This window comes from Callithrix jacchus, chromosome 13 (assembly GCF_049354715.1).
Source record: "Callithrix jacchus isolate 240 chromosome 13, calJac240_pri, whole genome shotgun sequence".
Lineage (NCBI taxonomy): Eukaryota > Metazoa > Chordata > Mammalia > Primates > Cebidae > Callithrix > Callithrix jacchus.
The window spans coordinates 105,354,827-105,367,250 of NC_133514.1; the positions used below are offsets into that span (position 1 = coordinate 105,354,827).

Consider the following 12,424-nt stretch of genomic DNA (forward strand, 5'->3'; position numbering starts at 1 on the left):
AACCTCTGCCTCCCAGGCTCAAGCGATTCTCCTGCCTCAGCCTCCCAAATATCTGGGATTACAGGCATCTGCCACTGCTCCCAGCTAATTTTTAGTAGAGACAGGTTTTCATCATCTTGGCCAGGCTGGTCTTGAACTCCTGATCTCGTGATCCACCTACCTCCCAAAGTGCTGGGATTACAGGCATGAGCTACCATGCCCAGCCATTTCTTCATTCTCTTAAGCCTCAGATCTTTTTACGCCATCTTAGGTAAGCCTCATCTGAACCATCCCTCCCCTTTTTATACTCCCTTATTAGCCACCAGCAAGGGAGAGGTCACCGCTAACTGCAGAGGTCCCCAGTGAGTTTCTTGGCACTCTGGGAAGAGTTACCCTCCTGGGACACATATCAACTGCAGAAATCATGGCAACCATGTTGTCAAGGAAACCCACAGCACCTACCTGATTATACAGCTGCCAACATGGTGACCTATTGATGTCACCATCGCAGATCAGATGTGAACTCTCTGATGTGAACGACTAATCTGTTCTGCAATTCAGAGATCAAATGTTAAGGAATTCTTACTTTTTAGCAAGGACAGTTCAGGATTGAGGTATCTTATTAGATATGGATATTACCAACTAATTCTAAGCTTTGATCTACTCTGGTGCTACATTCAACTCACAGCAGACTTGCGTGATGAGAAATGAGACTGTGGGGTTTGTGTAGAATTATATAGATGACTGTTCTAACCAAAGACAATCATATAATGATTGAGGACTTCAGCAGAGCAAAAAGAAGTTGGTTAGATTTCTAGAGAAAGTGCACTTTCAGTCTTCAAGGCACGTTGAGATCCTCCAACAAGACAGGGATGGAAAGATAATAGTACTACTCAGTGTATTTCATGAATCTCTGTCTTTGGGAGTTCTGTGAGCACTGATATTACTTTCTGGGCGTAGGAATGGCACCATTGCACCTGCGACTGATTGTTTGCGATTTCCCTAGCATTTTTAAATCCATCATCTTGGGGAGAAATGCCAAATGTGGGTGAAGGGGAGAAGCAAAGCAAAGCACACTGCCATGTGTGTACCTACGCAACTGTCTTGCACGCTCTGCTCATGTACCCCAAAACCTAAAATCCAATAAAAAATTAAAAAAAAAAAAAGAATCTGTCAGAAAAAATTAAAAAATAAAAAATAAAAATAAAAAATAAAATCCATCATCTTGTCTGACGCTTATGCTATCCTACTGGATCTTCGTGTGCTCATTTGTTCATTTATTTGGCAGATGTGTGTTATTCATATTTGCTCTATGCAGTTGCACACTGCCAGGCCAGCACAGCTTGATACAGATCGGGAGAGTTAGGTGGTTTGTCCTAAACTCTCACCACTGGTGACAGCCAAGGGCAAGACCCAAGAGCTAGCTTCAAGACCCCTGCTCTCTCCTCTGTCCCACATTTCTACCCCTCCTGAATCCAGGCAGCCTTAATACCTCCATCCCTCTATTCACCCCTTTGTTCACCTCTGCACTTCAGCGACTGAAACACCATGGTGACAGTGATGCCATTAGATTGCTTTCCAGTGAGTCTGGATTATGACAAGCCATGGAAAAAGAAGGCTGTTTGACAGTTCTCATCCTTGAAACAGTGTCAGTCGGCAGAGGGGAAAACAAACAACCACAGAAACCTGGCGTGCTCACATGCAGAGCACCTGCAAGCTGGTGTTTGTGATGCAGCCAGCCTGTCCTGAAGAGAGTGCTTAGTCAATTCTGCATGTGGAGTGTTGCTTCTGTTACTGCTATTATTGTATTGGGTACTCAGTCTATCTCCACTTAATCTGCAGATTAACCTGCACCCATTTAGGAAGCTGACTGAAGCCTATAGCACACTGATTATTCACAACTCGTGGGTCACTCTGGAATACCTAGACCCTCCTGCTCCCACCTGCTGAATGGCCACGTTTTCTCTTTTTTTTTTTTTTTTTTTGAGATGGAGTCTCACTCTGTTGCCCAGGTTGGAGTGCAGTGTTGCAATTTTGGCTCACTGCAATCCCTGCCTCCCAAATTTGAGCAATTCTGCCTCAGCTTCCCAAGTAGCTGGGACTACAGGCACGTGCCACCATGCCTGTGTAATTTTTTGTATTTTTAGTAGAGATGGGTTTTCACCATGTTAGCCAGGATGGTCTCGATCTCCTGACCTCATAATCTGCCTGCCTCAGCCTCCCAAAGTGCTGGGATTACAGGTATGAGCCACCGCACCCGGCCTGAATGGCCATGTTTTGTAAAGCCTATGGGTGCTCCCTATTCTGGGAGTGTGAGCGGATCTTGCATTTAAAACATTAGCTATTAAGTTAACTGGCAAGAAAAACATGAGTTTGATAATCATTGTTTCTATGAAAACTATTGAATACTTTGGGATGATTCAAGGAATGAATTGCTAAAACCTTTTTGGTATTGAAATTGAGGTGAATGAGACACCTGTGATAGGTGGAAGGAAGAAAACCCTAGAAGGATCCTACACTTAGACTGCTTGGCAAGTGACTTTTAGTTTTCATTCCATGTTAAATAACTCAAAGCTAGAAATTGTATGTAAAGCATTAACGATACAGTTGGTGCAATCAGTAGACCCAGTCTCAAAGGACAGGCCCCAGTTTTACATAAGAAAGTTGGTGGTGTTACAGCGAGTGGTGGGTGGCTCAAACACCAGGAAAAGGCATCACAGGATCAGTATTTTAGAAGCATCAGTGGATAGCTTCTACAACTCAGTTTTTCTGAATATTTAGTTCATTAGTAGAGAAAATCTGATTAGCTAACACGTCTATAATATTGAAAAATGTCCAACTTATAAGATGTCACTTCCATAAATGGTGGTGCTAGATTAGAGCATCAGCAGGGAAAATTCCCAGAGTAATGCTCCTAAGAGGTGCCCACCCTTCAGGACTGGTGACATAACTGGCATAGCCCAGTGGAAAATGAAAAATTTTCCCCTTTTGCAAAAATGAATAAGAATTTCATGATGGCAGCAAAACATTTAGCCCAGTGTGGAGCTCGTGAGAGCATAAGGCCTTGTGCACCTGCACAGGCCCATGGACACCACTCTGCTGCCACTTAAGAATTACCACTTCTTGTGATTGGCAGATCAGTATAACTTTTTTAAAAAGTTTAGTCTCTATCAGTTTACTGAATCTCACAAGAATCAGCATGAAGGGACTTGACCAAAGGTTGTTTTTGTCATTAATTGTAACTTTGTTAAAGAAACACTTGAAGAATAAACCTGTTTGAGAATCTCCTAAATCTTTCTAGGTAACTGTCTTTTATATCTTAATAGTCAGGAATTTAAAGGCCTAGTCTTTGCCCTTTCACAAGCCTCATAGCCTTCCAAAAATAATATATTTTTTCTTTTTCTTTCTTTCTTTTTTTCTTTGAGGCAGGGGTCATTCTGTCACCCAGGCTGGAGGCGTGATCACGGCTCACTGGAGCCTCAGCATCTCTGGGCTCAAGGGATCCTCCCACCTTAGCCTCCCAAGTAGCTGTGACTACAGGCTTGAGCCACTGCACTCAGCAGCACCCCAAGAATAATATTCTTGGTTCAGTCCATGTAACAAAGGATTCTGAAATGTTTAAGTATTTTACCTAGGCAAAAGGGTTTGAGGTCCATTTGAAAAAAGAAAACATTTTTCTGCAGGGTTAAAAAAAAGAAAAAAGAAAACAAAAATGAATATAGGTTCTATAGAATATTTAGGTTATCAGTATCAGAGATATTTTTGGCCATGGAGCAATGGCAGGGAATGAAATTCTCAAGATGAAAGACTTGACACTGGTCCTTGATGTGTAAGACGGTGCCAAAAAGCAAAAGTTTTATCTAGGTTCAGACTCACAAAAGGTTCTGACAACAAAGAAGTAAACAACAATTGATTCATGATGATTTGTTGAAAAATAAAATTTTACATGGTAGAGAAATAATATATACCATGACATAAGCAGATAAATCAGTGAGGAGGATAAAGATGAGATCAGATTGAGAATCATAAATCAACCATGCAGTGGCTGGAGAGGTCCTCTGTGTAGTTTTACATGATGCTGAAGAACAGCAGAACCAGCAGGCCGTGATGTTGTGATAAGACCTCATGATGGATGGTTTTGCATTTAACCTCGTCTCTTTATCCTCATCAGGGATGTAGCTGTTTGCGTCATGGTGTATATTAAAAGTACAGGAAACTGTGTCAAGAATAATCATATGTCTAAGCAGCTTTGAATTACTTATTTCATTCAATAAACATGGTATTTTTTATCAGACTAGAATTTTCATGGTATGTACATTTTTTTAAACTGAATGTCTCATTCCATGTACTTTTTATTTTTCACTCTTTTCCTATTAACTTAGTGATTTCTCATATAGGAGGACTTCTTAGCTTTGTTGCTGTGCCTGCTTGTTCTGTTGCCGCTATGGTAGAAACCCTTTTAAATAATTTACTTAAAACATAGACTTTATATTTACACACTGATTATTTTTTAGTGTAAGTCTGTGTGTACTGGCTGATTATAGTTTCCTGAGCCCACCCCCTTCTTTTTTCCCCTGAGATGGAGTCTTGCTCTTTTGCCCAGGCTGGAGTGTAGTGGGGCACAATCTCGGCTCACTGCAACCTCCACCTCCCGGGTTCCAGCGATTATCCTACCTCAGCCTCCCGAGTAGCTGGGATTACAGGCACCTGCCACTATGCCCAGCTAATTTTTGTATTTTTAGTAGAGATTGGGTTTTGCCATGTTGGCCAGACTGGTCTTGAATCTTGACCTCAGGTGATCCACCTGCCTTGGCCTCCCAAAGTGCTGGGATTACAGGCGTGCGCCACTGCGCCTGGCCTCCTGAGCCCCTTTTACATTAACCACAGCACCTCAGTTTCCAGTTTCTATTTCTTCAATGTGAAATGAGAAGTTACAGATATTGGAGGGCAAAATCCTTCTGGACTTTTACTATTTCTTTCTCCTGTTCTTTTTCTTTCTTTCTCACTTCTCTGTGGCCCTGGGAACTGTCTCATGGTCATGTTTGTATTCTAGAATATTCTGAGTGATAGTGTCGGAACTGTATATTAGCTTTAGGTTTTCTGTGGGGGAGTGGGACCAGCTTGCTTCTGTGCCACCATTTTGAAACCAGAAGTCCTTTCTTTTTCTTTCTTTTTTCATAGTCTCCTTGCCCACACCCCAGACCAGTTTAACAGTTTGTGGTGGTGGTTTCATTTTGTTTTGTTTTTTAGTGACTCACCTTTATTTGGGTCCTTGCAAAACATTCACTTTAGTTTTCGTAGAAACATTTTTTATTTCTTCACTGTAATATTTCACTGCTTTACCTAATATTTAATTACACTTCCTGATGAGTTTATCTGGTGATAACAGACTTGAGAAGGAACTTGGTAAGTGGCGGGAGCAGAAGGGTGTAGACGCACTGGATAGCAGACCCTCGCTGGAGTGTGCTGGGTGCCTGGCGGTGTGTGTAGACTGGGTGGAGAGTGCGCTGGATGAGTGGTAAACAGAAATGCCAGTGGGCCTCCTTCATTGCTGATTGGGGGTTCTTAGGCAAATAAGTCCTGCCACTGCCCATCTTGGAGGACACAACTCCCCGTGGGAGGAAAATCATGAGATGCAGACCTCCTTCATGACTTTGGATTTCTCGCTCATACTTGACATCCTTGTGTTTTCATGGACTTTTCTTTGTATTTTGGTCTTGGCTTCTCTAGAGGTACCCAGTGGGTCAGGGGAAGTCCCCTCAAAGGAATTTCCTATATGCCTATCAGTATTTTAGTCAGATCGTCCAAAACATGCCTTCCGTATTTGAGGAAAATCTCATGTAAAGTGGTAACAGAAACTTCATTTTGTTGGTATGAATTATTACTAAGCTGAGTCACAATGGAGAAGAAAAAGATAAAGGTGGTGAATCATGAGGAGCCATTTTGACATTCCTGCCCCTGATCAAATTGAAGGATTCTGTTTGTGATGCTGAATGTTGGGGCGTTTCTAATCTGCTTGGTTTGTGGCAGTTTCCTAGACCAAAGTCTAGGAAATTTCTGTCTTTAAAATGGAAGAATCATAAGAGCTAGCAGGTTTCCTAACATCTGTTGGACTTTCTGTTTGTTTTTCAAAAGGTCCGTTACTAAAAGACTGGCCACATCTAGTCACCCATAAAGAAATGACCATAGAAGCCCCTAGGCACAAAACACCCTTTAGAGTTCAGATGGGAAGAGTGATTTATAGGATTTTTTTTTTTTTTCTATTTTAGTTCTGTGAATCTCTTTTCTTTCCAGAAGTAGTTTTCTTTGTGACTGATCTAAGCAGGTCCTTTATTTTTTATTTTTTTTTTAAACTATTGAGATGGGGTTTCACCATGTTGGCCAGGATGGTCTCGATCTCTTGAACTCATGATCCGCCCGCCTTGGCCTCCCAAAGTGCTGAGATTACAGGCGTGAGCCACCGCGCCCAGCCAGTAGTTTTCTTTCTTTCTTTCTTTTATTTTCTTTCTTTCTTTTATTTTCTTTCTTTCTTTCTTTCTTTCTTTTCTTTTCTTTTCTTTCGACGGAATTTCACTCTTGTTACCCAGGCTGGAGTGCAATGGCACCACCTCGGCTCACCACAACCTCCGCCTCCTGGGTTCAGGCAATTCTCCTGCCTCAGCCTCCTGAGTAGCTGGGATTACAGGCACATGCCACTGTGCCCAGCTAATTTTTTTTGCATTTTTAGGAGAGACGGGGTTTCATCCTGTTGACCAGGATGGCCTCGATCTCTTGACCTCGTGATCCACCCGCCTCAGCCTCCCAAAGTGCTGGGATTACAGGCTTGAGCCACCGCGCCCGGCCAGTTTTCTTTTAATGTTAAGGAACTGTGTTACTTCCCGCTGAAAGCTGAGCCCACGTGGCCCCATGATCCTCCAGGGCTGAGCTGTTAGAGACCACGAGGAACCAAGGCACCCAGAGTGACGGGGCCTCAGATGTAAGACAGAGAGGAGAGCAGACTGGGCTCTGCTCCCTTAGCTGTGCTTGTTGTGTGTTGAACACACACACACACTTTTGTAACATCTGAATCTCTGTGATTTTATAATCTGATGTGATCTCTTGCCATTATCCTAGGATCCCAAGTCACAGGCAAATAGTAAAGGGTGAGCCTGCCCCTTTTCTCATTTCTCATCTCATTTCTCATCTCGTCCTCTCCCCTCCTCCTCCTCCTCTTCTTCCTCCCCTCCTCCTCCTCTTTTTCTTCCCCGCTTCCTCCTCCTCCCGTCTTCCTCCTCCTTCCCTCTCCTCCTCCTCTTCCTCCCTTTCTCTTCTACTCTTCCTCCCTTCCTCTTCTCCTCTTCTCCTCTGTCCCTCCTCCTCTGCCTCCCCCTCCTCCTCCCTTTCCTCCTCTTCTTCCTCTCCTATTCTTCCTCTTCTCCTTCTCCTCTTCCTCCCCTCCTCCTCTTCCTCTCCCCACTCCTTCCTCTCCCCTTTCTTTCCTCTCCTCCTACTCTTCCTCTCCCCCTTCCCCCTTCCTCCTCCCATTCCTTTGCCTCCTCTCTTCCCCTCCCTGCCTCTTCTCTTTTTTTCTTTTTTCTCTGCTCCTACTCTTTTCTCGGCCCCACCCTCCTCTGCCTCAGTGGGCCTGGAGTGTGACTGCGGTTCCCTGTGGCCCGGGGCTGCGAGAAGCGGGTGAGCTGCCCTCCACCCCCGGAACCTTCCTCCGGGGAGACCTGGCAGGCCCCGGGCGCTGACTCACCTTCCCCGTGTTCTCCCTTCCTCTCCCTGCAGGAAACGTGACTGGAAACAGTAACTCCACGTTCATCTCCAGCGGGCAGGTGATGAACTTCAAGGGCGACATCATCGTGGTCTATGTCAGCCAGACCTCACAGGAGGGCGCGGCGGCGGCGGCGGCAGCGGAGGAGCCCGTGGGCCGCCCAGTCCAGGAGGAGACCCTGGGGCGCCGCGACTCCTTCGCGGGGAACGGCCCGCGCTTCCCGGACCTGTGCGGTGGCCCCACGGGGCTGCAGGAGCCGGAGAAGGCCTCGCGGCCGGTGCAGGAGCAGGGCGGAGCCCCAGCCTAGCGCCTCAACATGGCCGGGAGCCCGAAGCCTGGAGCCAGGGTCTCCAACCTGGACCGCGCGGCCGCACCTGAGCTGAGCCTGGCCCGGCCTGCCCGACCCTGCAGCTCGCGAAGGGCAGCACCACGGCCTCTGCCCCAGCCAGGGCCACCCAGGGATCGATCGGTACAGTTGAGGAAGACCACCCGGCATTCTCTGCCCACCTCGCCCTCCAGGAAATGGGCTTTTCATAAAGTGAATTGATCAGGTCTTCCCCCATGCCCAGGGCTGCTCAGCAGACCCCCACACAGGGGCAGATGCCTCTCCTGCCACCCCTCAAACTCGCAGCAATAATTAATTTGTGGCCTTATGACAGCTGTTTTTATGACTCCTGTTCTGGGGGGGGGGGGGGGATCTGTGCCCCTCCCCCCATAATATTTGTATTCCTGGTGACACAGTCTCGCTCTGTCGCCAGGCGGGAGTGCAGTAGTGGGATCTGGGGCATTGCAGCCTCCACCTCCCGAGTTCAAGTGATTCTCCTGTCTCAGCCTCCGAGTAGCTGGAACTACAGGTATGTGCCACCACGCCGAGCTAATTTTTGTATTTTTAGTAGAGACAGGGTTTTACCATGTTGGCCAGAATGGTCTCTATCTCTTGACTTCGTGATCCACCCACCTCGGCCTCCCAAAGTGCTGGGATTACAGGCATGAGCCACTGCCCCCAGCCTAAAGTTGAAATTTTAGTTTGCATTTTCTTTGTCTAGGTAAGAATAGCATAAATGGATCTTCTTTTATTCCTAAATAATCGTACATTTGTAGGTTAGCCTTGTAGAAGTGGAAAACATTCCATGTTCCAGTACATTTAAATTTAAAGTTAAATCCACACATTGTGAATTTAAGAAAACTTATTCTCCTAAAGGTGCCTTTTTCTTGGCTTCATCCTTCTTGTAAGAAACCTAGACGATGCTCCAGATGGGAGGAAATCCCCTGGGTGGTTTTATCTTTTGTTAGCCAGTGAGCGCTGGTTCCCCACAAATACTGGAGAAAAGTAAAAATACGCAAGCAAATTAAAATTACGTTTGCACATCTGGTAGGTGATAAAAGCACTAATCGTGGTCACTGCCCAGACTTTATTGGCCACAAATGCCCAGCTGAAGAGCATGACCATGGATCACTGGTTTTTCCCTTCTGCTGGAAATGCTGGGGTGGTAGCGCTTGATTAGGATTTTCAATGGAGAAGAAAAGGATGGTTCTGGAATTTATGGGACTCCTTAGCCAACATAAAGAACTGCAGGAAATAACTGCACAGCCAGGAGGATCTGTTGGTGGGAATTTACCATCTATCGGGCCCTTTTACTTAACATCCATCCAGAGAGATGTTGTACAAACGGAGGAACCATTATGCCTTTTGAAAATAATTCTGAATATATGACAGTTACAGTTCACAAAGTAGAACGCTGAGATAAAAACCCGAGTTCCTGCTGTGATAGCATCTCACTGAGCATTTCGCCTTTCTTGGTTTTTATTTTTCCTTCTATGAAAGGGGAATAATGATAATTTATAATAGTTTCCCTACCCAGAGATGGCAGAAGGATGCTATAGTGAATGTTAAAGTACCTTGAGCTCCTTAAAGGTGCTATATAAATATATAAGACTCTACTTTCAGAGAAAATGTTCTTTCCTGCACTGATCCCTGCTAATTCTGTATTGATCCAAAGGCAACTAAATGCTAAGAAATGTATAGAAAATATAAGTCTGTGTGTATTATAGAGATGTATGTGACAAGTGTGAACCAAATGAACTGAAGCAATAATGAACAGTTATTGGGGGACATGATAAAGAAATTATATTAAACTTATATTTGACCATAAAATCCTTTTTATGGCTTGCTAAAACCAGGCTCACGGTAAAAGCGCGATCTGACTTAATTGCTAATCTTTGTGGTATGGTGTCAACCGTTGGTTTGTATCTTACTGTTGGTTCCCTGGACCACAGACTAGGGACAAAAAATACTTGCTTCGATGATATATATGCTGTTGATTTCACAAGAAAATTTCTTAAAATATAGCCTGGAGACCCAGTGAAAGAGTTGAAAGGGAACTGGAGTATCATGTTTCCTACTCACATTTTACTCGGCTGCCAGAAGGAAGAATGAATTTCTCAAGAGCAGTGTGAATGTGATAGATCAGAACTTCCATGTGGTAGGGAAAATGGGATTCTTTCAGTGTAACAAACCACCCAAGACTTAGTGACTTTAATCCGTCACCACTGGCCAGGCACAGTGGTTCATGCCTCCCAATGCTTTGGGAGGCCAGGGCAGGAGGATCATTGAGGACAGTAGTTCGAGATCAAACTGGGCAACAGAGTGAGACCCCGTCTCTACAAAAAGTACAAAACTTGGCTGGGCATGGTGGTGTGCACTTGCAGTCCTCGGCTTGAGCCCAGGAGTTGGAGGTTACTGTGAGCTTTGTTTGAGCCAGTGCACTCCAGTGTAAAAAGAAAACAAAAACCACCATTTATTTAGCTCCCAATTCTATGGCTTGGGTCAGCTTGGGTGGTTCTTCAGGCCTGGTCCCGCCCGGCCTGCCTTGCTCACTGGTTTGCAATGAGCCAGCTGGTTGGCTGGGCCGTCCTATGTGCTCTCCACCCATCCCCAATCCTTCCAGCTGCCTAGCTGGGCTTGCTCTCACGCTGGTGTCAGGCCTGAGAACAAGCAGAAACCTGCCGGGCTTCTTGAGGCCTAGGCTCGAACTGGCACACTGTCACTTCTGCCACATTCTGTGGGCCAAAGCAGGTCACAAAACCAGCTCAGATCCAAGGGATGGGGAAACAGCTCCCCTCCCACTATGGGAAGAGCTGCAGAGTGACAGGGTAGGGAGTGGACACACAGAGGGGAAGATGGCCCATTGCCACCTTCCAGCACAGGGCACTTTGTGGAGTAAAATGCTGGAGAGAAGAGTGTATCTGGGAACAAAAGAGGAGCATGTCCCAGCCCCCAAGCAGTGAGCAGTTCCTTCTCTGGAGATTGAGTTCCCTTCATGCTCAGCACCGTAGACTCCCACAGTGGGAGGGACACCATGTTCATATTTAAATGCTGTGTCGAAATTTCTTCCAAAGTCAAATACAGGTGATTTGGGAATGGAGCCCACTGTACTACTTCCGCATCCCTTTGGCACAGAAAATTTAAAAGTGACAACTTCTAAAATCAAGAAAACTGGTGAGATACCTTGGGGTAGAGGAACCTTCATGGAAACAGATAAAAGATCTATGTTCACCCTTCACCCCAGCTCAACAAACAAAATCTTGTTATGATTATACAAGGGTGAGCTTGAGCAAAGGAGCTGTCTCCGGTGGAAGAAGCGTGGCTTTGAGTTGTCTGCTCTTTGACAGCCTCTGATGGCATATGACTCTAGTGTATCTGCTTTGGGGTGTTCTGGGCACAAGTTGTATAACCCACTTTTGGAAGAGGAGATAAAGCATTCAAAGCCCTAAACGCTGTTGATGAGTCATCATGTTTATTGAGTGTGCTTAGTGGCGGCCCTGAGCACCTGGGAAAAATGAGGAGTGCTGGAGGGTTTGGAGCAGGGAAGACGAGACGATGCTCTGCTCCAAGCACCAGAGGCTTCTGGGAAGGGGCTGTCTGTGGGATTCCTGACCCCCAGAGCCCTGTGAGTGAATGGTCTTACAACGACTAAAGCTTTGCCAGAGAAGAGGCGGGACCTGACATTGGGCAGTGGTGGTGCCAGCAGTGAGCACAGGCAGGGTGTAGGTGGCATCACTGAAGCCAAGCTGAGCGGTGCAGGGGGAGCCACCCTGGGCCAACACACCCATGGCTGCCCCACTGCAGAACTGCCTCCTGCAGCAAAACAACCATTTGTCACCCTAGGTTTCAACAAAGAGGAGCACCAAATAAATGTCCCAGTGGGCAGGGGCACCCATTGGACTCAATGTTCCTCCTCACCCCTCCGCGTGGCTCTGCACAGCTGTGAGTCCAATTTTCTCTCTTCCTACCTCTCTCTTACCCAGTTATCCTGACCTCAGGGTGAGGTCGAAACTCATGCTTGGCTAACATCTCTTTCCTTGATTCTCTGTCATAAAACTGACACACAGGAATGCTTTTTAAAAATCTTGAAGATTACCAATAAGGTAAAAGTTAAAATTTAAAAACTACAAGCCTGTTACCAGATCGTACTAACCAAGGAGCTGGTGACGCTATCCTCTTCCCTGTGCGATAGAAAATGCAGATGTTTTGCAGACAGACCTGGTTCATCACTTCTGTGACCTGTGGCCTTACATTGTGCAGCAACATCACTTATTAGCCTTGTTTTCAACATGTGTAAACAGAAGGTACTAATATTAGTCCATAGGGCTGGTGTGAAGATGACATGGGATGAGGTACAACCAAGC

General features: G+C 45.7%; 1 protein-coding gene across 3 annotated transcripts in view; it reads left to right on the forward strand.

Annotated features, from left to right (window-relative positions):
- TNFRSF11A (TNF receptor superfamily member 11a) overlaps positions 1 to 9,890 on the forward strand; it is a 60,023-nt gene extending 50,133 nt beyond the window's left edge. For all 3 annotated transcript variants that reach the window (XM_054244279.2, XM_035271294.3, XM_078348255.1), the window contains one exon: positions 7,750 to 9,890. In XM_054244279.2, the coding sequence (XP_054100254.2) occupies positions 7,750 to 8,042 (293 nt within the window). In that variant the 3' untranslated portion in view covers positions 8,043 to 9,890. The remainder of the gene's footprint in view (positions 1 to 7,749) is intronic.
- The last annotated feature ends 2,534 nt before the right edge of the window (positions 9,891 to 12,424 follow it).